The following is a 25,715-nucleotide window of genomic DNA, read 5'->3' on the forward strand; positions in this document are numbered from 1 at the left end:
AAGTAAGAATCCTGCAGACAATTGCCTCATGAAGGGGAGTGTCTGGTTATGAGTGAACCAATCAGAGTGCTGTTTTAGAGAGACAGTCACCTTGTTGATGTTTGACAGGATGGACCCCTCTGCTGTTGTGGGAGGGTCTTCAAAGGAGGCGGGGCCTTCCTCTTTGGTTAAAGGCGGAGCTACGACGGGGCTGACGGGGGCTGGCGTGGATGGGGTTGGTGTGGTAGCAGGGGCGGATCCAGGAGACTGAGGGGGGAAGGCCGGAGGCAGCAGCCTGAACCCGGGGCTCTTTGGAGACGGGAGTAACGCCGTGGGAGAGAGGGCCAGGTTGGCCTAGAGAGAGGAGAGAGTATGATCACCTAGAAACTTCTGAAAATTTTATTTTTAGAACAATTTTAAAAGTATTTTTTACACTGCCATTTAAAAAAATGGCATGCAATTTTTGTAATTCTAAGAAAAAGAAAAAACTGCAAAAAAGTCAGAATTCTGTCATGTTTCTCAGAATAAAAAATGTTTTTGTAAATGTCCCTAATCCCCCTCTGTACATGCGTTCTTAAAAGTAAAAATAAAAGAAAGATCTGTGACAGTGTCACCAAATAAATAAATGAATATGAGTGTATTTCAACAAAGAGTAATGAATGAAAGGTTGAAAACGGCAGGTTTTGTTTGAACATGTAAAAAGAAAAATATTCCCTGTATATTCAAATGTAATGGTTTGAATGTGGGTGCCTGCTGTCAATTTTTGTATATTGATATATGGTTAAAACGATAAGAAAAATAAGACGCGATAATATAAGGAGGAAGTCAGGTGGAGGAAGAGACGGAGAAGGAGAGACCCGGGAAAAGGACAACGGAGCAGGCAGACCTGAGGAATTAGGGCCTGAAAATAAAAAGTAACGAGCTGTCTGGTAAAATAAGTAAAAAAAAAAAAAAAACGTCAGAAATAATAAACCGGGTAGCAGTTTACAAATCAAGACATTGAGCAATATTCCCGTTGGACTTCACTGGGCGGACGCTGGAGGGATTTCCTATGGAGTATGTTTCCTGGATCGGGTGAGATCGTCTCTTTTTTGTTATTTTTACCTGGTATGCCAGAGAAGCAATCAAATATTTTTGTTTTTGGGCTATTTTTGTCACGAGGAGTTGTGTTTTTTTCCTTCGTTTCCTTGAGGATTATAAACTTTTGCGTTTGCGTGCATCACAAACTTAGAAAAAGAATCAAAAGACACTTAAAAGTGCTTGAAGAAGGACAAGTTTGCATTTTTTGTTAGTTTGGGACTTTTAGTTTATTTAGAAAGTATAAAAACTGTAGCTGGGTTTCCATTACACTTGAAAATGCGCAAAATTGAAATAGCGCAACAAAAAACTGGTAATGGAAACACCTGAATTTCCAAAAAACCCTAAAACATCGCTATAAAGTTTTTACATTATCATGAGGAGGTTTTCAGGCGTTTCAATATAGAAATATATCGCAAAAGTGTAATGGAAACACTTTGTGAGCATTTACATGTCACGGGACGTGACGTACGGTGTCACATGACCAGTCACTCCGAGATAACATAGCACGGTTCGTGTGGACAGAAGAAGAGACGAGACTTTTCTTGACATCATACTTCTACCCTTAAGCCCTTTTCACACCGCCGCGCGGTAACTACCCCGAAAACCGCCTCCCTGCCGGAGGAGTCCCCCGAAGTGCCAAGCGTTTTTTTAAAGCGGCTGCTGCCGCCGCGGTACGACGCAGCAATGACGTAGATGAACGAAGGGAAAAATACGGTTCTGCATCAAAATAATTCCCCCTAGAGAATGTGTTTCAGTGGTTGGTTCCACAATTTTTCTTCTAGTTGTCTTTATACGAGGGTAGAGCCGTGTTGCAGAGCTCAGGATATTCAGGATGCACCAACATTATGAGCTTTATGTTTGCTTGGACCCACGAAAACGACTTTTTCTGGGTTCTCTCCCTCCTTCAAAGTGATTGGCTGCTGCCAGGCGGCTGCCGCCAGAAAGTTCAACACGCTGAACTCCAAGCGGCAGGGCAAAATCTGTGTGCGTTCATGTGAGCGGCAACCGCTTCTGGGTCCTACCACCACGGTTAAAACTGCTTCCCGTCTGCCGCCCATCCCTCATTAAAATGACTGGAGGCGGCGAGTTGCCGTGCAGCGGTGTGAAAAGGGCTTTATGCGTAGCTTTTGCTGTACATACGGACTCTACCTCTGAACTATCATCCATTGCCTTCGTCTTTTGTTCAAAATTATTAAGGCAACCACCGTAGATGTAACCAAAACCAACAGGTTTTGAGCGTCAAGCTTCTCTGCAGCAGATTCACGCGAGATGAGATTTTACGAGAATTGTGAGGCCTATGCCCAAAACAGCCTTCAATGGAAACGCATTCAAAGCGCAATTGAACTTAATCAAAATTTAAGAAATATCGCTTTTATTTTGCGAAAAACTGTAATGAAAACCCAGCTACTGATTCAGTCCTTATTTTTGTTGTGATCCAGTTTTGATTTAACTTTGCGCATTTTTCTGGTGGTGATGAATTAATTTATGATGGTCTCTTCAGAGCTTTATTGGTTATGTTTGTTTAGAGTTGTTGTTTATTTCATTGTGAGATATTCTTTACCTGAAAAGGTTTTCTATTTTCCTTAAAAGTTCCCCCTTGTGTGTATTGTAACGCTGACTTGTTAAAGGTTAAGTGTTACAATCTGATTTTTAAAATTGCTTTAAAAATTACATTTCCACGCTGAGATCAGCAAGGACATCAGCAACATACTTAAAACACAGACTTAAAACCAACTTGAAAGATTGGGGGCTTTTTAGTAAACATTCAGAGCTGAAGTCCCATAAGCCACCCCCTCGCTCCGCCCACGCTCTAAACGTCTGATTGATCTCTGATCTTTAGTTAATGATCAGATTTCCCGATCAAACCATCCTCCTCTTAGTCAAGCAGATTCTTTTGTTTGTAAAGCTGACACTCTCAGATTTCTCCTATGAAACTTTTTCTGAGCTCTGAACATTTCTCTTCTTGGATTCTTTGATGAACTGACCAATAGGAAACAGGCTGGATGGGCCAATCGCATTAGCTCTGCCCGTTGTTGCTATGCTGTTCTCCTTTGATCTCACTGAGAGAGTCCCAACATTCTATCACACACACGATGAAAGTCTGAGAGCCAAAAATAATCATCAAACTTTAACAGGAAAGATAGTAAAAAAGTGAATCCAGCAGTAATAGCAGAATAGTGTGTCTACTTTTTAAAGCTAAAATAAAGTGTGTAGGGGGAGCTGAGTTGGAGTTTAAGATGGTGTGTGTGTGTGGTAGAATGTTGGGACTGAAATCAAAGCAGATGTCTCCTGAAGAACAGCATAGCAACAATGGGAAGAACTGATATGATTGGTCCATCCTCTACCTGTGTAGGAAAGGCTCCCTGTGTGTGACGTCACTGCCCTCTCCCTTCATGTGTTCATCCCTGTCTCACTCAGAGCAGAGGAAGCAGTGAGAAGCTCAGGGGTAGATGCTGTTTACCTTGTTACTGTGCTGAGTGGTGAAGTGTGCGTCCGCGAGATTTCAGTAAGTAACGAGTGCTTTAAGTTAGTTTCTGAGTTGATGCATGTGAAGAAGTAAAGAACTAGCGAGTCAGCGCTTAGCATTAGCGCTTAGCATCCGAGATTAGCATTAGCAGTTAGAATGCTAGCTAAAAGAAGAGCAACTGAACGCATTCATAACACCTGTATGTTTCCGTAACATTGCTAACACAGCCACCCTTATTAGTCTTAGTTATGTTGAAATTCTCAGTGTAGGTTTTGTTATTAGGGGTGTTATTTGGGTTCTCCATGCTATAATATGCTAACATATAGAGGATACTGTAAGACAGTAGTTCTCAACCTTTTCAGGCCGCGACCACCAAAATAAAGGTGCCAGAAACCGGGGACCCCTACTGTACCTGAAGGTGGTTGAACACAGCCATGAACTTTCTAGAACAGTGGTTTTTGAGGTGGGCCTCCTCTGGGGGGCGCCACAGAGCTTCAGGACTAGAAAAAGGTGATATGCTTTGCTAACCTCTGCTGTGCATGGAGCAAAATGGATAGACTTATAGTTACTATAGGGACTATACTATAGAGCAGTGTGACTCAACCAAAGAGCCACATGATTGAAAATACCTCTGCAAGAACCCCAATCTGAGAGGTAAAAAGAGGCAAAAACAGCCGGAAGTAGCAATTACAATACGTTAAAATTGGTAAAATGGTCAATAAGCAGCAAAAAATGGATGAAAATGGGGAGAAAAAGTGGGAAAATGGTCAGAAAGTAGCAAAAATTTGAGAAGTGACAAAAAATGAGTGGTAATTGACTTAAAGGCAAAAAGCAGTCAAGAGAGGCAAAAATGGGCAAATAAAGAGGAAACAAGTGGTATGTAATGGCAAAGGGTAGTTTAAATGGACAATAAATTGCAAAGAAAATGTGAAAAAGGGCAGAAATTGGGAAAAAGGAAACACGTGGTATTTAATGTCAAAAGGTAGCTTAAATGGACTAAAAGGGAAAATGGGATAAAAGTGGAAAAATGGGGGAAAAGAAGCAAAAAGAGGTTGTAAAATGGCCCAAAATATATGAAAAAGGGGTATTTAATGGCATTGTAACTGAATAAGAGGGAAAGGCAGATGTTTAAGGACATCTGCAAACCAAAATATCCAAAATATATTCATGTAAAATTGTTTAAAGATTAGACATAAATGTCTGAAATGTTTTTTTATTGTTTTTTAATTAGAATCCTTTTTGTGGGTGGGGGTCCACTGAATGGATCGGTTCTTAGGGGAGGCGCACTCTCACACATTTGAAAACCCTGTTCTAAAATAGTCATGTGGAGACAAGGCCGCCAATAATGGGGATAAAGGGGAGAGCTTTCTTGGGCCCAGCCAAACTGGGGGTAAGCAAGATCATGGTCCATTCTACAGTTAAGTTACAATAACCTTATCTTATATTAAACCTGAATAAAAACAATTCTTAACAAAGCAACAAATATCTTAGTGGATAGTCTTCTTAAAAATCTGCATCATTTTTTTTCTTAAAAACAGAATTAAAATGGATTAAAAATAGCTAAAACGGCAAAAAAAAAAAAAAAAAAATGGTGGAAAAGGTTGTGAAATGGGATTTTAAAAGTAGAAGGAAAGGATTAGGCTGCAAAAAATACATAAGAGAGGCAGCATTAAATGGCAAAACAGGCATAAAAAGTGATGAAAGGGGATTAAAGTGGCAGAAATGGGCGGAAGTTTTGGTGAAATTGGATTAAAAAGTGGGAAAAAGTGGTTTAAACTGGCAAAATGGGTCAACTGAGGCAGAGAACTTTGCAGAAGTGGGTAAAACTTGCAGAAATGGGCATAACAAATAGTCAAATGTAATTGAAATGGGCAAAAAGGGGTAATAATTATATAATATCCAATAATATCCATAATAAAGGGTCAACAGAGACAACAATAGGCAGTAAGCAGCAAAAATTAGATTGGAAATGGGAAAAACAGTCAAAAAAAAAGTCTTGGAAATGGATTAGAAATGACAAAAATGGGTTAAAATGAGCAAAATATGGTAGTGAAAATTGATAAAAATGGGTGGGAAAAAAACATTTTAAAAATATCCTTTGTTTTTTTTAAGGCATCTGGCAACCCCCTCTAAGTGTCTCGCGACCCCAAAGGGGGTCCTGACCCCAATGTTGAGAACCACTGTTGTAAGAAATAGGAATAGAAACCAACAGTGTCTGATTTATGTTAATTGTTTTATTATTTAACAGACTACTTAAACATACTCACACTTATGAATACGCCTCACATTCATTATTCATCTTCAACTGAATGAAGTGAGGTGGATTTACAGAAGTAAACAGGGTTCTTACTGACACACCCCTACCAACACCCATCACATCAAAGTCTGCATTACAGTCCTGACCTGGTCCTCACCAACAACCTGTTTCTATTGGTTGATTCAGAGAAAATCTCACGCAGCAGAAATGTGTGTAGAATCCCTGAGGAAATATTAGACCGGTGTCGTGTTCTTAGGGACTTTAACCCAGCGATGTCTCTGTGACAGCAGGCGCTGTAGTCTGCCTGTTTAACAGATTGTCCACTCATTCACGAACTCATCAACCACAGTTTAAAGGAACTTACATCAGCTATGTGATGTCAGTTTATGACCACAAGATGGGGCTGTTTGTCCTGTTTAACACAGTATGAACAGACACTGGTTCACCTGTAGTTCCATTTTTTTGATGATGTTTCAATGAAAATCTTTTTTCAGAAATGCCATTTTCTATTTGTCTGACTCACTGGCCATTGGATGTGGGCTCAATGACCTAAAACATATGTTTTTTGTATTTTAAGCTTTTAAATTATGAATGACCCAGTCTTTGCCATTTGCCTCCATTTATTTTGAAGGAATGTTTTTTCTAGAAAGGAGCAGGAACAGCACTGTTCGGGTAGACTAACCAGATAGGTTCCTCTAATCAATGTGTGCACAGAGAAAAGTCAGTGAGAGAATAGTTTGAGCATGAGCACAGGAGAAATGACCTGATGAGAGGAGAATGGATTGATCAGGAAATTTGATGATCAACTAAAGATTAGTGATCGATCAGACATTTAGAGAACAGAGCAAATGTAAGAACAAGGAAGCAGTTTAGAGCACCAAGGCAGGTTAGAATGGAAAGACTGAAGACAAATCTGTGACCTAGATGATCTCAAATGTTCAAAGGTGCTTGAATCTTTCAACAACAATGACTCCATACTTACATTCAACACTGAACACAGGAGCCTGAATGTGGTATATACTGTAGACATCTACGGTGCTATTACAGTTACGTCACAGAAATGTCACAATGATGTCACAGTGATTTCACAATGATGTCACAGCGATGTTACAGGGATGTCACAATGATGCCACAGTGATGTCACAGTGATGTTACACTGATGTCACAGTGATGTTACACTGATGTCACAATTATGTCAGCCATGTTACAGTGATGTTACTGATCTAACAGGGATATCCCACTGATCTGATAATGATGTCATAATGATGTCACAGTGATGTCACAGTGATGTTACGGCTATGTCAGTGATGTCAGAGTTCAGCTCTACGCTGTATTTCCTGTTATTGTATGACTTAAAATTCAAACAACAAATGTTAAATGTGTTTTTGAATTTTAAAAACAGAGAGAACAGAAAAAGCCCTTCCCTCACCTGCAGCTTCTCGATCAGAGCTGAGTTCCTCTTGGCTTTGGCAGGTAGAGGAGAGGTGACACCTGTTGGCTGCACAAACAAATTTACACACATTAGTTATTAGAGAAGAAAGTTATTAAATATAAAATACAAGTGAGGACGATAAAATAAACTGAATCAAACAAGAGAAACTGCTGTGTTCTGATGGAAACAGCACCAAATTTAATCAGTTTAATTCTCCTTCATTTACCATTAACCGTGAACTTTTCTTTAAAGCTGATTTAAAAATTTCATTTCAGAAGCTTTTTGTTAAGTTACATGTTTTGTTTGCTGTGTCTCTTTTTATATTTCCTTTTTATACTCATGTCTTTGTATTCATTCATTCAGCAGTCATTTTTTTTTCTCTGTTTTGCATCCACAAAGGGATTTTATGGGTTTAAGACCCCCTCAGCCCCCCTGTGGCCCTGCCCCTGTAGCAGTGAAGGAGCTGTTATAGTTAAATTTGTGTCTTACCTCCCGGTCGTCTGTCTGGGGTTTGGGGAGCTGTAAGGAACGAGGAGGTCGCCGTCTCACTGGTTTATCCTGGTAAACAAACAAACCAAAGTTCTACAAAAATATTCAATAACATACAACCCTAAGTTATCTGGAGTTATCTGTGGGCAGTAACAGATGTTTGATTTGATACCAGAACTGCTAACTTTGGTATGATTGTAGTTTATAACTATATTGTAATACTTTAATCATTTTAGTAGCTACTACTGTCAGGAAGCAGGTGTAGTTGCTAATAATATAAATGTCTCTTGAGTCAAAGGCAACAAAAAGGTTTTATTATGCAATCTGTGTTTTGTTGAGCCTTTCTCTTTATCTAGTTTAAAAATAAGTCAATGCTTCTTTAAATTGTGATCTCTTTTCCAGCCCTAGCTCCTTTAGACTCTGAAAGTTTCAGTCATGTTAAACTCACTCACATAACGCTCTTCCTGTCGTTGCTCCATTTCCTGTTTTGTTTTTACTGATCTGTGATGCATTCAGGGACACTCTGACATCTCACTTTTAACTTAAACTTTATCATTAAAGAAAAGAAGAAATTCTCAAGTAAATTTTGCATTGTCAGACATTTGACCTGACTTCAAACATAAGGGTCTGTTTTTCCTTTTATGCCATTAAATAAGATTATAATAAAGACTCAGTCCATGAAAGTGTTCCATTTGAGGTATATTTTTATAGAATATTTTTGAGTATATTTTTTTATATTTTTGAGTAGAAACTTAAAATAAATTTTCTAAGATTTGATTTTTTAATGCATGGCTCCCTCTGTGGCCCTCTCTCCTGTGGCCCCGTCTGTGGCCCTCTCTCCTGTGGCCCCCTCTGTGGCCCTCTACTGTGGCCCCCTCTGACCCTCTCCTGTGGCCCTCTGTGACCCTCTCCCGTGGCCCTCTGTGACCCTCTCTCGTGACCCCTGTGACCCTCTCTCCGGTGGCCCTTTGTGGCCCTCTGTGATCCTCTTCTGTGGCCCTCTGTGATCCTCTCCCGTGGCCCTTTGTGGCCCTCTGTGATCCTCTTCTGTGGCCCTCTGTGATCCTCTTCTGTGGCCCTCTGTGATCCTCTCCCGTGGCCCTTTGTGGCCCTCTGTGATCTTCACCTGTGGCCCTCTGTGACCCTCTCTTGTGGCCCCTCTGACTCTCTCCTGTGGCCCCCTCTGACCCTCTCCTGTGGCCCTCTGTGGCCCTCTGTGACCCTCTCTCGTGGCCCTCTGTGACCCTCTCTCCTGTGGCCTTTTGTGGCCCTCTGTGATCCTCTCCTGTGGCCCTTTATGGCCCTCTGTGATCCTCTCCCGTGGCCCTTTGTGGCCCTCTGTGATCCTCTTCTGTGGCCCTCTGTGATCCTCTCCCGTGGCCCTTTGTGGCCCTCTGTGATCCTCTCCTGTGGCCCTTTATGGCCCTCTGTGATCCTCTCCTGTCGCCCTTTATGGCCCTCTGTGATCCTCTCCTGTGGCCCTTTGTGGCCCTCTGTGGCCCTCTTCTGTGGCCCCCTCTGACCCTCTCCTGTGCCCCCCTCTGTCCCTCTCCTGTGGCCCTCTCCTGTGGCCCCCTCTGACCCTCTCCTGTGGCCGCCTCTGACCCTCTCCTGTGGCCCCCTCTGACCCTCTCCTGTGGCCCTCTTCTGTGGCCCCCTCTGACCCTCTCCTGTGGCCCTCTGTGGCCCTCTTCTGTGGCCCCCTCTGACCCTCTCCTGTGGCCCCCTCTGACCCTCTCCTGTGGCCCTCTGTGGCCCTCTCCTGTGGCTCCCTCTGACCCTCTCCTGTGGCCCTCTGTGGCCCCCTGTGACCCTCTCTCCGGTGGCCCTTTGTGGCCCTTTGTGATCCTCTTCTGTGGCCCTCTGTGACCCTCTCCCGTCGCCCTTTGTGGCCCTCTGTGATCCTCTCCTGTGGCCCCCTCCGTGGCCCTCTACCTCTGTGATCCTCTCCCGTGGCCCTCTGTGGCCCTCTCCTGTGGCCCCCTCTGACCCTCTCCTGTGGCCCTCTGTGGCCCCCTGTGACCCTCTCTCCGGTGGCCCTTTGTGGCCCTTTGTGATCCTCTTCTGTGGCCCTCTGTGATCCTCTCCCGTCGCCCTTTGTGGCCCTCTGTGATCCTCTCCTGTGGCCCCCTCCGTGGCCCTCTACCTCTGTGATCCTCTCCCGTCGCCCTTTGTGGCCCTCTGTGATCCTCTCCTGTGGCCCTCTGTGGCCCTCTTCTGTGGCCCCCTCTGACCCTCTCCTGTGGCTCCCTCTGACCCTCTCCTGTGGCCCCCTCTGACCCTCTCCTGTGGCCCATTGTGGCCCTCTTCTGTGGCCCCCTCTGACCCTCTCCTGTGGCCCATTGTGGCCCTCTTCTGTGGCCCCCTCTGACCCTCTCCTGTGGCCCCCTCTGACCCTCTCCTGTGGCCCTCTGTGGCCCTCTGTGACCCTCTCTCGTGGCCCCCTGTGACCCTCTCTCCGGTGGCCCTTTGTGGCCCTTTGTGATCCTCTTCTGTGGCCCTCTGTGATCCTCTCCCGTCGCCCTTTGTGGCCCTCTCTCCTGTGGCCCCCTCCGTGGCCCTCTACCTCTGTGATCCTCTCCTGTGGCCCTTTGTGGCCCTCTGTGATCCTCTCCTGTGGCCCTTTGTGGCCCTCTCTCCAGTGGCCCTGCTCCCTGCAGCAAGTATCCACCCTGCATAGTGTTGTGGGTGTGTCGTGTTCATATCATGTCCAAACTCACGGTTTTCTCTCCGGCGGCGTCGTGTGGAGGAGCTGAGCCTTTGAATCGACCGGCAAGTTCAGCAACAGAGCGCCGCGATGCAGCCTCCTCCTAAAGGAGAGGGGAAGGAAAGAAGGGAAGGAGACAGAAAGGAAGGAAGGACAGAAACAAGGAAGGAAAGAAGGAAGGAAAATGAGTGAACGTCAGGTAGAAAAGAGGAAAGAGAAAAGTAAAAAGCCGATAATAGTAAATAAAATTTTATTGGTTATTTTGATGATGGACCAAATGTCTTTTTTAGGCAAAGCAAAAACAACATTTCCACTAAAAGTTCCAGATTTCTTGGAAATTTTTTATTGAAATCCATGCAAATTACCTAAAATCTTAAAGAAATTACCTAAAATGTATTTAAAACTTCTTGAAAATTCATTTTCAAAGTGTCCCAACATTTCATCATATATTCCCCAAATGTTTCTGTGTAAGGTCTAAATATTCCAAATAAAGTTCATACCAGAAAAAATTACCAGATAATGATCAACCTCGTTAAAAAAAGTCTTGAAAAATTTAAATAAATTCCCAAAAATGACAAACACATTTCCAAAATTTACACAAAAATGCGTAAAAATGATCAAACAAACCTCTACAAATTTTACAAAATCCCATGAAAACAACAAAGAAATGTCAAAGCTAATTTTTCCCAAAACATCCAAAAAAATGCTCCAAAATGTGCAAAAATATCCCCAAAACATCCAATGAAAATACTTAAAATATTAAAGGACGCCCTCCAACCCCCCCCCAAAATCAAATAAAATTCCCAAAAATTACATCACATTTCCCAATTTTCCATGAAAATGCCAAAAAAGTTCAAAGCAAATTTTCCCCCAAAATACAAAAAAAAAAAAAAAAAATTAAAAAATTAAAAAAGCCCCCCAAAATTTCCATAAAAATACTTGATAATTCCCCAAAATATCCAAAGAAATTCAACACAAATTCTCATTACAGTCCTAAAATACGATTTATTCCAACATTTGAGACAAATTCCTTTAACTTGAGAGGAAATTCAGGACATTTATATCAGAAACATCAGAAATCATAAAGTCCTGAAGTGGTCATGAAGGGTCTGAGGAGGTGACAGCAGACATCGTCATAAAATCTTATCAGTAACAAACACACTGGATAGACAGGTGGTTATTAACTCTGCTATGAAGTGTGATTATTTATCCCTTTGACAGTCAGATAAAAAGATGAACAGATGAAGCTCATCTCTGATATTCTTTAATCAAACCGGTCTTTCTGTCTTTATTAGATCCCCGTTAGCTCTAGCAGAAGCACAGGCCTCTGCAGGAACCAGAGGAGTTAGAGGATCAGACGTCCTAACACACAGAAACCAGAGTAAAGACCAGTCTGTTAGAGGATCAGACGTCCTAAAACACACAGAAACCAGAGGAAAGACCAGTCTGTTAGAGGATTGGACGTCCTAACACACAGAAACCAGAGGAAAGACCAGTCTGTTAGAGGATCGGACGTCCTAACACACAGAAACCAGAGTAAAGACCAGTCTGTTAGAGGATCGGACGTCCTAACACACAGAAACCAGAGTAAAGACCAGTCTGTTAGAGGATCAGACATCCTAAAACACACAGAAACCAGAGGAAAGACCAGTCTGTTAGAGGATCGGACGTCCTAACACACAGAAACCAGAGGAAAGACCAGTCTGTTAGAGGATCGGACGTCCTAACACACAGAAACCAGAGTAAAGACCAGTCTGTTAGAGGATCAGACGTCCTAACACACAGAAACCAGAGTAAAGACCAGTCTGTTAGAGGATCGGACGTCCTAACACACAGAAACCAGAGGAAAGACCAGTCTGTTAGAGGATCGGACATCCTAAAACACACAGAAACCAGAGGAAAGACCAGTCTGTTAGAAAATCGGACGTCCTAACACACAGAAACCAGAGGAAAGACCAGTCTGTTAGAGGATCAGACATCCTAAAACACACAGAAACCAGAGGAAAGACCAGTCTGTTAGAGGATCAGACATCCTAAAACACAGAAACCAGAGGAAAGACCAGTCTGTTAGAAAATCGGACGTCCTAACACACAGAAACCAGAGTAAAGACCAGTCTGTTAGAGGATCAGACATCCTAAAACACACAGAAACCAGAGGAAAGACCAGTCTGTTAGAGGATCAGACGTCCTAACACACAGAAACCAGAGGAAAGACCAGTCTGTTAGAGGATCAGACGTCCTAACACACAGAAACCAGAGGAAAGACCAGTCTGTTAGAGGATCAGACGTCCTAACACACAGAAACCAGAGGAAAGACCAGTCTGTTAGAGGATCAGACGTCCTAACACACAGACTCAGCTGTTGACGTGGGCCTGATCCCCGGCCGCTTCAGCTGAAGGTCTCACATAGCTGACATTCAGCAGATAATGAAATCACATTGCAGGGACCACTCTCTCTCTCTCTCTCTCTCTCTCTCTCTCTCTCTTTCTCTCTCTCTCTCTCACTCATTGATCGCCCACTCACTCACTGAGGGTGGAGCTCATTCTTTCCAGCATGTTCGACCTACAGAGTGACAGCAGAAAGTGAGAGAGCGACCGTTAAACCACTTCCTCTCTGTGTGTTTGAGTCTCTCTTCTCTTTCTTCTTTATGGAATCCAAAAACAGCCAAATCTAGCGATGATGCCGTTTCAGCCAACATGTCATAATCACTTCTGCTTATTTTTATGATCTAAAGCAGTGTTTACTCAACCCTGCTCAACCAAAGAGCCAAACTGTTGAAAAATACATTTGCAAGAGCCACAATCTAAGAGGTGAAAAGTGGCAATTAGAATAAGTTACATGTGGCAACGATGGTCAACAAGCAGCTAACACTGGGAGAAAAGTGGCAAAAATGGGTGGGAAGTGACCAAATAATGAGTTAATAGTGGCTAAAATGAAATGAAAAGTGACCAAAACGGGCAAAAATCAGAAAAAGGGTGGCAAAAAGGGGTACAAAATGGCAAAAAGTAGGATAAAGGGGCAAAAAGGGGAGAAAAGTGACAAAGAGAAGTGGCAAAAATGGGCTTAAAGTGGCAAAGACTGGGAGGAAAATGGTAAAAATGGGTGAAAAGTGTAAAAAAAAAGAGTAATAGGTGGAAAAAATGGTCCACAAGTGGCAAAAATGGGTGGGAAGTGGCCAAATACTGACTTAATAGTGGCTTAAATGTTGCAAAAACTAAGTGAAAAGTGACCAAAATGGGTAAAAATCAGAAAAAAGGTGGGAAAATGGGCAAAGGTGGCATTGAATTGCAAAAGGCAGCTTAAATGGGTAAGAAGTGGCAAAAGGGCAAAAAAATGACAAAAAGCAGGATAAAAGTGTCAAAAGGGGAGAAAAGTGACAAAAAGAAGTGGCAAAATGGGCTTAAAGCAGCAAACACTGGGAGGAAAGTGGCAAAAAGGTGCAAAAAAATGCAAAAAGCAGGATAAAAATTTAAAAAATGGGCCAAGAGTAGTAAAAATGGAATTAGAGTAGTAAAAAAATGACAAATTGGGGCAATGGAAATATGCAGACAAAAATAGAGGTTGACAATTAAAGCCTACTTTGTAAGTGTGGGAAACAAACTGATTAATGCTTCTTGTAATGGATCATTTCTGAGGTCAAATTTTCCTTTTTAAGGTTTTCTGGGGGAATAATGATTCAAATTAAGACATGATGACAGTCAGGCTCCACCATCGCTTTAGCTCCACTGAGCTAAACGAAACACAGCAGAAGACTGGAGACATACCAGCGTCTCAGAATATTACACCATGTTTAAGCTCAGTTATTCCTGTTGTTTACTTTAAAACAGTAAAAAATTATTTATTCAAGATTCATCTCATTCAAAGGGAAATATTCCAGGACTTCTTTGTTTTAATCTCGATGAGCCTACAGCTCATGGAAATCTAAAATCCACTCTCTCTAAATATTAGAATATTGTGGAAAAGTCCAGTCAAAGGGTCACTGAGCCTTCACGCTCCCTCTGGTTCAGATCACACAACTGCAGTCATGAGGAAGACTGCTGACTGGACTCTGGTCCAGAAGACAATCACTGACACCCTCCAAGAGGAGGGTAAGCCACAGAAGGTCACTGCTGAAGACCAGGATGTTCTTAGACTGTGTCAGAGATATTTAAGGAGGGTGAGCCACAGAAGGTCTCTGCTGAAGACCAGGATGTTCTTCGACTGTGTCAGAGATATTTAAGGAGGGTGAGCCACAGAAGGTCACTGCTGAAGACCAGGATGTTCTTCGACTGTGTCAGAGATATTTAAGGAGGGTGAGCCACAGAAGGTCACTGCTGAAGACCAGGATGTTCTTCGACTGTGTCAGAGATATTTAAGGAGGGTGAGCCACAGAAGGTCTCTGCTGAAGACCAGGATGTTCTTCGACTGTGTCAGAGATATTTAAGGAGGGTGAGCCACAGAAGGTCACTGCTGAAGACCAGGATGTTCTTAGACTGTGTCAGAGATATTTAAGGAGGGTGAGCCACAGAAGGTCTCTGCTGAAGACCAGGATGTTCTTAGACTGTGTCAGAGATATTTAAGGAGGGTGAGCCACAGAAGGTCACTGCTGAAGACCAGGATGTTCTTCGACTGTGTCAGAGATATTTAAGGAGGGTGAGCCACAGAAGGTCACTGCTGAAGACCAGGATGTTCTTCGACTGTGTCAGAGATATTTAAGGAGGGTGAGCCACAGAAGGTCACTGCTGAAGACCAGGATGTTCTTCGACTGTGTCAGAGATATTTAAGGAGGGTGAGCCACAGAAGGTCTCTGCTGAAGACCAGGATGTTCTTCGACTGTGTCAGAGATATTTAAGGAGGGTGAGCCACAGAAGGTCTCTGCTGAAGACCAGGATGTTCTTCGACTGTGTCAGAGATATTTAAGGAGGGTGAGCCACAGAAGGTCACTGCTGAAGACCAGGATGTTCTTCGACTGTGTCAGAGATATTTAAGGAGGGTGAGCCACAGAAGGTCTCTGCTGAAGACCAGGATGTTCTTAGACTGTGTCAGAGATATTTAAGGAGGGTGAGCCACAGAAGGTCTCTGCTGAAGACCAGGATGTTCTTAGACTGTGTCAGAGATATTTAAGGAGGGTGAGCCACAGAAGGTCACTGCTGAAGACCAGGATGTTCTTCGACTGTGTCAGAGATATTTAAGGAGGGTGAGCCACAGAAGGTCTCTGCTGAAGACCAGGATGTTCTTCGACTGTGTCAGAGATATTTAAGGAGGGTGAGCCACAGAAGGTCACTGCTGAAGACCAGGATGTTCTTCGACTGTGTCAGAGATATTTAAGGAGGGTGAGCCACAGAAGGTCACTGCTGAAGACCAGGATGTTCTTCGACTGTGTCAGAGATATTTAAGGAGGGTGAGCCACAGAAGGTCACTGCTGAAGACCAGGATGTTCTTCGACTGTGTCAGAGATATTTAAGGAGGGTGAGCCACAGAAGGTCTCTGCTGAAGACCAGGATGTTCTTCGACTGTGTCAGAGATATTTAAGGAGGGTGAGCCACAGAAGGTCTCTGCTGAAGACCAGGATGTTCTTCGACTGTGTCAGAGATATTTAAGGAGGGTGAGCCACAGAAGGTCACTGCTGAAGACCAGGATGTTCTTCGACTGTGTCAGAGATATTTAAGGAGGGTGAGCCACAGAAGGTCTCTGCTGAAGACCAGGATGTTCTTAGACTGTGTCAGAGATATTTAAGGAGGGTGAGCCACAGAAGGTCTCTGCTGAAGACCAGGATGTTCTTAGACTGTGTCAGAGATATTTAAGGAGGGTGAGCCACAGAAGGTCACTGCTGAAGACCAGGATGTTCTTCGACTGTGTCAGAGATATTTAAGGAGGGTGAGCCACAGAAGGTCACTGCTGAAGACCAGGATGTTCTTAGACTGTGTCAGAGATATTTAAGGAGGGTGAGCCACAGAAGGTCACTGCTGAAAGACCAGGCAGTTCTCAGAGATTTTTAAGGAGGGGTTAGTCCAGTGTTTCCAGTCTCCACAGTCAGTGATGGTTTGGGGTACCTGTTGGTCTTTATCAAGTCCAGAGTCCACTCTGTAGCCATCTTCCAGGAGATTTTAGAGTTCTTCATGCTTCAATCTGCTGAGAAGCTTTATGGAGATCCTGATTTCCTTTCCACTGTCCCACAGTGAAACCAGAACTACCAGAAACTGGTAGAAACTGGAGCATGCTGTTACTGGGTTTGATTCTGACCTGAACCCCACAGAGGATCTCTGGAACATGAGAGACACCAGACTCAATAATCCAGACCAGCTGAAGGCTGCTGTCAGAGAACCTGGGCTTAATAACCCCCCAGCAGGACCACGGACTGATCGGCTCCACGACACGAGTTTGGATTTTCATGATCTGTGAGCTGTAATCATCAGGATTAAAACAAAAATCAGACTGAAATATTTCACTTCATGTGAGAGGAATCCAGATGTGAGTTTATTTGAATTAAATCACAGGAAAAAAGAAGTGTTTAATGACGTTCTATATTTTTAGATGAACCTGTACTCACTGATAACCACACAGACACCCTACGGCAGCCATGACACCCTTGCATGAGTCTGAAGCATGCACGTCCTCAAAAATCACTGCAAAACAAGCACAAGATGCAGTAAACATCAACCTGCTGGGATGGGGAGAGGCTGCGGATCTCCACTGGCAGGCCTGAAGTTATGCTGTTATAGCACAGCTGATGGCGCTACTGAGCTACCTCTCTATCGTCAGGGAATGGTTCTACTGGAAACTTCCAAGTGGGACTGAGACGGAGCGTCATGCTCCGCCCTCCTCGGTTTTTCGTTCAGTGTTCATTAAAAACCACCCTCAGTCATGTTTGTGTACTAGTGAGTCCTCTACCGCTGTCACTGCATGACTGGATTTCTCTCACTGTTTTAAAAGCAGCTCTACAGACTTCTATGAATGTGCTGTCAGTGACCTGCAGTAACCTGAGGGTCAGTGAACACATCACTGGCATTAACTCAGCAGGATGTTTTAGATGATAGAATCCCAGCCTAAACCTCCCCACAGCTCTGTGTCTGAATGATGGCTGAGCTGAGGGATCAATTGCATGTTCTCTCTGGATGTCAGACGTGGTTGTCATGGCGAATGCTTGTGATGCATTCAAAGTCTTCGGGAAAGCTCAGGGAATCAACTTTCAGTTCAGAGTTCAAGGCTGGCTGGAGCAGCGGGATTTGAGCTTTTCTGGCCAAGTCAAAACCAAGCAGCAACCTCCGGTCCTGAAAAATGAAGCCAATGCAGAAGTGCAAAAAACTGCTATACCATGAGTGTCCACTTGAGGCTGCAGGAACACCAGAAGTCCCTTCTGCTCACATGTTAAACAGCCGGTTTTAACACTAGAAATAAACTGGTTTACAGCCTGGTTCAAAACACCAAACTTGTCTCATTAGCTAGTGTCTTATTGTGCTCCCACTGTACAGGGGGGTGAAATTTTTTGTACCACGATCGTTTGGATTATATTTCGGATAAAAGCTGATTGGCGTGTCTCCTTTGATTGACAGATAGCTTGGCAGGCAGAGGCTCCGTTTCTGTCAACCGGAATGCTAGCTGGCAGGCTGACAGGAAGTTGCACTTAGTGGGCGGGCTGTTAGGTTGATCCAAAGTTCGGTTGAGACCACGATTTCAATATGGAAGCCTCCACAGACTGTCTCCAAGAGCCGTTTGAGTCCGCCTATTGTAAGCAGACGACTGACGTCACACAGGGTTTGTCCAATTCTTTCTACAGTCTATGGTCAAAACTAAAATCAAGACCACATGTGGAGGAACACCAGAACTTTACCCATGCAAAGCTGCCTCTTTAAAAGGAACCCTGCATGATCAGACAAGTTCATCTTGTTGGATAGATATTTGTATGTCTCAAATGTATATTAGACTAAAAGACTCACTAAATATCCCACATATCTGCATTTTCAGTTCATTTCAGCTCATAAACTCACCAGGAGACCGCCATGAACCTGAACCGTGTGAAAACAGAAAGCTTCATAAAGAGTAGAAGTTTGGGGAACAGCTCGTGGCCTTCATCTGGTTCATCAAGAAACAGATTTCAAACATTTTCTACCCATGTGGACGTAAATGTTTGCTACAACAAGGCAAATACGTCTCTGTATTTATCACTTTCCTTTCTAAATGGACAGATAACCACTCATGGAGCAACTATAAAATAGAAGAGACCTCAAATTTTAGAATTCTCCCTGCATGAGACGTGCTGCGTTTCTGAGATCAGCCCTAACACTGGCTGTCAGTCTCAAACAGGTTACTGCAGTGAAATGGTGAGGATCACCACGGAACTGTGACGTCACGGTGCCAGCGTGGACCAAAACATGGCGGTCTCCTGGTTGATTATAAACTCAAATGACTCAAAATGCAGATATCTAGTGAGTTTTTTAGTTCAATAAGTATGTGAGAGATACAAATATCTATCCAACAAGATGAACTTGTCTGATCATGCAGGGCTCCTTTTAACACGTCTGTAGAGGAATTTTAGTTGTTGGGTTGCAAAAACTCTCTCCACACTCCTGGACTTGCCTCAGTTAGCACCAGCTTGTCTGACACAGATTTTGGGAACCACTGCAGAGGGTTGGCCTAATTTACCCCCCACCCCAACAACCACAGGGCATAACTCTATTTGATCCATCACAACCTAGAACTCACGATAGCCAATGAGAACAAGCAGAACATCACTGACCAGATGTTGCATACTTTTCCACCTCACAAATATGGCGGCAAACATAAACACAATGTTGGCCTGATAAATGTTGGAAATGGAAAAGAAGACGAATTTGTGGAAAGTAACATTCGTGCTTTTATGACGTCTCATGAAAACAGTCAGGTCAACAGCAGCTAAGGATGTCGGTGCTCCATATTCAGTTCTCTCTCTTCGTTTTGTCGTTGAATTAATCTGATTTGTTTGGGTCCTGGTTTCTCATGGAAGCTGGCTAAATGATGATGATTTTAGCCCAGGGTTCCCCAACTAGTTTTTCCAAAGGGCCAAAATATTTTAAGGACAGAAATCCGAGGGCCAGGCGCCCCTTTTTTTTCCTCACCCTCCCTGGTGGGGTGGAAACACAGCAGGCAAACCATTGGCTTTACTACAGGTGGACTGTTATGGCAGAAGCATTGCCTGCTGGTGCCAACAGATGCACTGACAGTCTCACCCATGGTCTCACCGGACAACTGGAAGTCATAGCAGAGGGTGAATATTCCTCTATTCCTCCCAGCATTGTGAGTATTCTCGCTACAATTTGCTCTTTCTCTCTGTTACGCTCCAACTCGTCTCCTCGACCGGGCGTGCGTCTTTCAAACTCCATAAACTCCAAAACTTTGAATAGAGACACACCCAAAAGTGCTGATTGGATTGAAGTTACTCATGTCCGCCATCTCCTGGTGTAAAGTGGTAACAGCGCAGACCTCTGCCATTAGCCCTATCTCCCAATAGTTCAGAATCTTTTAAAAAATTCCTGAATTCAGATGGTGATCCGGATCAGTCCAAAAATCTAATCAGTTCTTCCTTATGCCATTTCTGACATTTCCTGAAAATTTCATCAAAATCCATAGCTTTTTGAGTTATGTTGCTAACAAACAAACGAACAAACCCACCCGATCACATGACCTCCTGGGCGGAGGTAATAAAGTTTGGGCCACTGTTGGTCAGGAGGATGGGGATGGGCCCTGGGGTTAAATCATTCAGCTTCTCTAGGAGAGCTCCAGGCCGGATACACCCTGGTTTTAAGTCCTGACAGTTCTCCTCACTTAATGCCCATCAGGGGGCGCTCTTTGGAGTTTTGAAAAAACGAGGTCCATCCTGAGTTTACGCTGATATAAACCTAAATCCTTCACAAATGTGAATGTTATTGATTGAACTGTGAGGACAGGAATGTCTGAGCGTACAGTCATGATGGGATCAATGCTGCTCCAGAGCAGACCAGGACCAGGTCCACATGGGTTTGGGTAACGATGCCAGGAGGCTAATTGCTGGTAAAAGTCCATGACGTTGATATCAGAGAGAATAAGGGAGTGTCTACTTACTGGATGTTTCAGGGCTATTTCTCTGGAAGGGCTAGGTCTACTGTTTGGACTGATCCTAGGTTAGCTTCTCCATGGTAGCATTAGCGCTGGCATGGGAGGTTTAGCAGACACAGACGCCTCCTTCCACCTTTAGCACCAGTTGGAACCGTGAAGTGAGCAGGACCTGAGCCGAGCTTTAGACCCCTAAATCAAACCGAGTGAAGAGAGCATCCAAAACTCAGCCATTCCTCAGCGATGTCAGGAGACTCAGGAGACTCAGATTAAGGTGACACGACATCGACACACTGATGGCTGTGTTTGTGGTTCAGAAGTATTTAAATGAGCAGAGAGGATGCCTTTCTAAAATCTGTTTTAATGTTAAATAAAAGTCATGATAAATAAAGCAGAATAAATCTGTAATGTCCCTCTGCAGGAGGCCAACACGCTGCATGTTACCAGAAGTCAAAACAGACGAGATGGAGGGGAAAATGCCGCCGCTGTCAAAGAGCCGACGACACTCCTGCTCCACAAACACGGTGGGCATGTTGATGAAATCTGATGCAAAGTTAAACTTCAACATGCAGCTGCTAAACACGCCACACACGCTCACGCACACGCTCATGCACACGACATGCCAATAACTTATCATCAACGGTGAAACAAGACCAACAGTTTTTATGAAGGTTAAAGTTCATCAACAGTAAAAAGTTTCCTTGGGTTAAAAGAAAGGATGCACACACTCAGCAGCAGCAGAAAAAAGTCGTTTTACCTCCATCCTGCTCGTCGTCTGCAGGCGTTCACGTTTATGTGGAGTGTGTGTGAGTGAGAGACGGCCTGTGGGTTAAATATAGAACCAGAGTCACAACACACCCACATTAACACAGCAGCTCATGTTCTGTCACATGCTCATCATCTCTGCAGAGCTCGTTCTGCAGGTTCATGATTCATAAATTCTCTTTAATTCACTCCAGTCAGAGCAATCAATACGCCAGAACGTCCTCTAATCATGTCAAAGAAACCCTAAAATAAATAACGCACTGTAAAAGTTCAAAAGATGTTCTGCAGAAAGTCTGAGAAAACGTAAATATTGATCCCAGGATGGTCTGCCTCCATGAAATAAAGACAAAGACAACTGTAATTCATCTGAAGAAGGTAAAACTGGATTTATAACATTATTATAACATTATTAAAGGAAGGAAACAGAGCGCTGCCACTCATTTCCTGTCTTCACTGGCCCCGCCCCTTTGGGAGGCCGGCTGCATTTTCAGTCTCTTCACGTGTAGACAGTGTCCTAGATTCTGACCCGTGAATGAAATGTAGAATATCAGAAATGAATCACAAATCCCAGAGTCAAGGCTGAAGTTCACCCACGCTAGAATTTACAGGTCACATATTCAAAAATCACTTTTTCAGGCATTTCTAGCAAAAAAATGTGACCCTGGTCTGTCCACAATCCCCCCAATAATGACAAAAATACACCCCCTCCTCCCCTCTCTTTCTCCACCTTTCTGAAAATGTGTGCTGAAACAAGCCGTTCCCAGAGTTTACCCTCATGATGTCATGTGGGGAGTTAGCCCCGCCCTCAGGCTTAGTTGGCTCTCCCGGCTTGGAAGAAAGTTCCGCCCCCCGCTCCTGATCTCCTCTCAGCTGCCTGGAGGATCAGGAGAGCCACATCCATTTCCTGAGAGGGGCGTGGTTAGGGGCGGAGTCAGACAGCTCAGTAACATTTAAAGACACAGAAACAGCTGGTTCTGAGCAGGGCTGAAACAGAGGGGTTTTTAGGCATGCAGAAATCAATACTGGAGTGTTTTTCAGCATCAAACTTCAAAGGCATGTTCTGGGAACCTCTGAAACCGATATAAACTTGTCTTAAAGGGGAAAATACGTGACCTTTAAAGCAGAGTGCTTTAATTCCACCACCAGGGGGCTCTTAATCAAACCATTACACAGGATCCACCAATTTGAAATGAGGAGGACTCTAAGTTTTTACTATCTAAACAGGCTAGCCATGTTTTAGTTTCATGGATGAATTTCATTTAATGAGGGAGAAAAGCTGCTGAAAATGCCCTAACTTCTTATCTTAATACTATAAGCGACATGCAAAGCATTCTGGGATAGCTCTTACTGTGAACCAGAAGGGCACTTTAAATCGGTGTTGATTTTGTCACCTAAAACTAGACATGGTCGATTCACATGGAAACACAGACGTCCCATTCAGTTATTACTAATTCCCACAGGTCCCTAGGTAATAGGTAAGATGCGATTAACTGTGATTAACTCCAAAAAATCTGAGATTAATAGCAATTAAAAAAGTGACATTTCTGACAGCCCTAGTAAAAACACGAGCAGAGAGTGGGTAATGGACATATACTTATAGTTTTATTTTAAAGAAAAATATAATCAGTGCATTGATAGGAGGACTCTACATTTAAAGTGCAAGAGCCAAAACCTGCATCACAAAGCACTGACTAAAACCCAGAGGCTTTCTGGATAAAAAATAAAATGTCTCATAAGTTTTCAAGTTTGTGCCAACATTATTTTGTGGCCCAAAAACTCACAGAGTTCCACATAGAAACTGTACCCATCTGTTAGACTGTAAAGCCCAGCTTCTGGCCGTTAGCACCACGAGTCCTTCTTAAAGGAGCAATGCTCACTAAAACCACTGGAGGCTAATGCCGCTACTACTGCTATGTACCTCATACAACTCAACTCCAAAAATAGTGGAATATCCCTTTAAGATTTGAAAAATGTCTAGGGCTGGGCAGTTAATCGCAAATGACATTAAATCACCATATGGCCTGCTGCAATTTTCAAATCGCAGAAGGTACAATATTTCTTTCACCTGAAATTTGCGACAATTTTTTTTTGCAGCAGGGATGTTATGCATTACATATGCAATCATTTTAGTGGCATATTTTTAGAATAGTGCACAAAAAAATCTATTTTCTTTATTTTTTAATGTTTTTCTTTCTAAACATGACAATTATATTATATTATATTATCTTTTATCTTATCTTATCTTATATTATATTATAGGATGAATTATTGTTTGTTTTTATTGGAAAATAATTGAGATGAAAAACGTAAGAAATAATTGCATATTAAATCACAATATTGGGTAAAAAATTGCAATTAGATTATTTTCCCAAATCGTTCAGCCCTAAAAATGTCTCACGTGTGGCCAACCAAAGCTGGAAAGCCCCGTATAAATTAATGTTTGGAACTACAGCAACAGCAGAAGCCCTAGGCACCTATTATGAGGTCATTTCCTGTTTTTAGGACCAAATATTTCAGGCAAACTCCTGCAGAGTCTCTAAATTACACAAAAACATCTGCAACATTTCAGGCATTTCCTTCCACCAGGGAGGATACAGGACAGGGGTGTCAAACTCAAGGCCCGGGGGCCAAATCCGGCCCGTGGAACGATTATATCCGGCCAACAAGATCATATCGTATTTGTTTTATAACTGTCCCACCAGTCTGAGGTCTGCAGATTTCCTCCAGTTTAAGTTGATGAGCCGTGAAAATCTGAAAGAGTAAAGTGTAGAAAGATTTCATAAAAAGCCCAGAATGTGGGAAAAGAAATGAAATTTGTGTTTTTATTTCATATTTTCAATTTTGCATCTCAAGATTACGACTCAAACTTATAATTTTGACTTTTCATTTCATATTTTGGCCTCTTCAACTCCTTTGTTTAATCCCATGTTTTGACTTTTAAACTCATGATTTTTCTCATATTTTGATGTTTTTAATGAATAATTTTTACTTTTTCTATCATATTTTGACCCTTTAGACTCCCAATTTTAAATGAAGTCATATTTTTAACTTTTAAAGTCATCATTTTCAATTCTAGCTCATATTTTGAGATTTTCAACTCCGAATTTTGGCTTTTTCATCCCATATTTTGACTGATCAGACTCACAAATTAAAATGTTTAAGTCATAGTTTGACTTTTAAACTCATGATTTCAAATTTGATCTCATATTTTGATCTTTCAAACCTATCATTTCAACTTTCTCCTCGTATATTTGCTCTTTAAAAACATTGTTTTTCTGTTTTTAATATCGTGTTCTGATCTTTTGAACTAAGTTAGAATTTTAATCTCAGATTTGAGTCTTTAAATGTATTATTTTTACTTTTTTGAATTTCCAAATGATTTATCATCAGTGCTGGTTTTTTCATATTTTATTACTGGTGAAAATGAGGTTGATAGATTATGGTTAAATGGTGACCCTGTTAGACCCTCAGGTTAGACCTGAATCCAGAATCTGGCCCCTGCTGTGATTGAGTTTGACACCTCTTATACAGGAGAAGGATTCTGATCAAGCTTTCTGAGGTCCAGCTGCACAGATGAAGGTGTGCAGAAATACAGAGCTATGCTGTCATAACCATACTTTATTAAAACTATATTCTCACCATTTCTATCAAAGCAACAAAAAAGCAGATTTATTATTTCTGCAGTAACGTTTAACCTGTCGATGTTTTTAGTGCTAACAGTGGACAGTCAATTTGAATGAACCCTTTTGTCTCAGAGTTTCAGAGTGAAACCTGCACTAAAGTCAGGATGTCAGAGCAGAGAGGAGAAACGGAGGGAATGTGTTAGAGCTCTTTAAACCCGGCAAAGATGAAATACTTTAGAGGTTTTAAAAGGAGGCAAGTGTTCCTGAGCCGGCTGTAGCAATGCTGCTGTCCAACACGTGCTGATATTAATAAACCCAGTCTGGGGAGGAGCCCTTCATGGAGCATTTCTGTGTGCAGACCCGGCTACGTTTGCTTCTCCCTGCAGATTTTTGGTTGACTATCTGTTTTAGTTGCTGTTTTCTATTTTTGCTCGGTTATTTTCGATGAGCTAAAGTAATCTGCAGCGCGTCATTGCTCGCTGCTCTGACAGGAAGTTGAGCCACTTGAGAGGAGGAAATTTCGTCTTAATTTCTGCTTTTGTGTTTCTTCCTGTCAGTTTAAACGGATCACACTCAGAAAGCTGAGACAGCTCAGAGCAGGGTAGATGATCTCTGTTCATGAGGTTTGAATGGAGGATGTCTCCTTTCTCTTTCAGGAAGTTCTCTGAGATGCAAAGCAGTTTTTAAAAAATGCTTACAGCTAATCAGACAAACAGAGCCCTCCTCTGTTGTTCCTGTGTGCCTTATCCTCTGACCTATCAGGGTTTGGTGGTTTGTGGTTGAGAGCAGGACAGGAAGCCGGGAGAAGATGCTCTGAAGAAAGAAAGACACCTTATAAGGTGAAAGCTGAGAGACATTACGCAACATCC

General features: G+C 42.8%; 1 protein-coding gene across 5 annotated transcripts in view; it reads right to left on the minus strand.

The window, feature by feature from the left end:
• Nucleotides 1–21,268, minus strand: part of dub (duboraya) — a 47,627-nt gene extending 26,359 nt beyond the window's left edge. For all 5 annotated transcript variants that reach the window (XR_005992701.1, XR_005992702.1, XM_041802238.1 and 2 more), the window contains exons 1-5: nucleotides 21,216–21,268; nucleotides 10,425–10,514; nucleotides 7,705–7,773; nucleotides 7,213–7,281; nucleotides 91–333 (exon numbers count right to left, since the gene is read on the minus strand). Coding sequence is in view for 3 of the 5 variants with exons in the window: in XM_041802238.1 (XP_041658172.1) it covers nucleotides 91–333; nucleotides 7,213–7,281; nucleotides 7,705–7,773; nucleotides 10,425–10,514; nucleotides 21,216–21,221 (477 nt within the window). In the remaining 2 variants the exon portion in view is untranslated. The remainder of the gene's footprint in view (nucleotides 1–90; nucleotides 334–7,212; nucleotides 7,282–7,704; nucleotides 7,774–10,424; nucleotides 10,515–21,215) is intronic.
• Between the last annotated feature and the right edge of the window lie 4,447 nt (nucleotides 21,269–25,715).

This window comes from Cheilinus undulatus, linkage group 12 (genome assembly GCF_018320785.1).
Source record: "Cheilinus undulatus linkage group 12, ASM1832078v1, whole genome shotgun sequence".
NCBI lineage: Eukaryota > Metazoa > Chordata > Actinopteri > Labriformes > Labridae > Cheilinus > Cheilinus undulatus.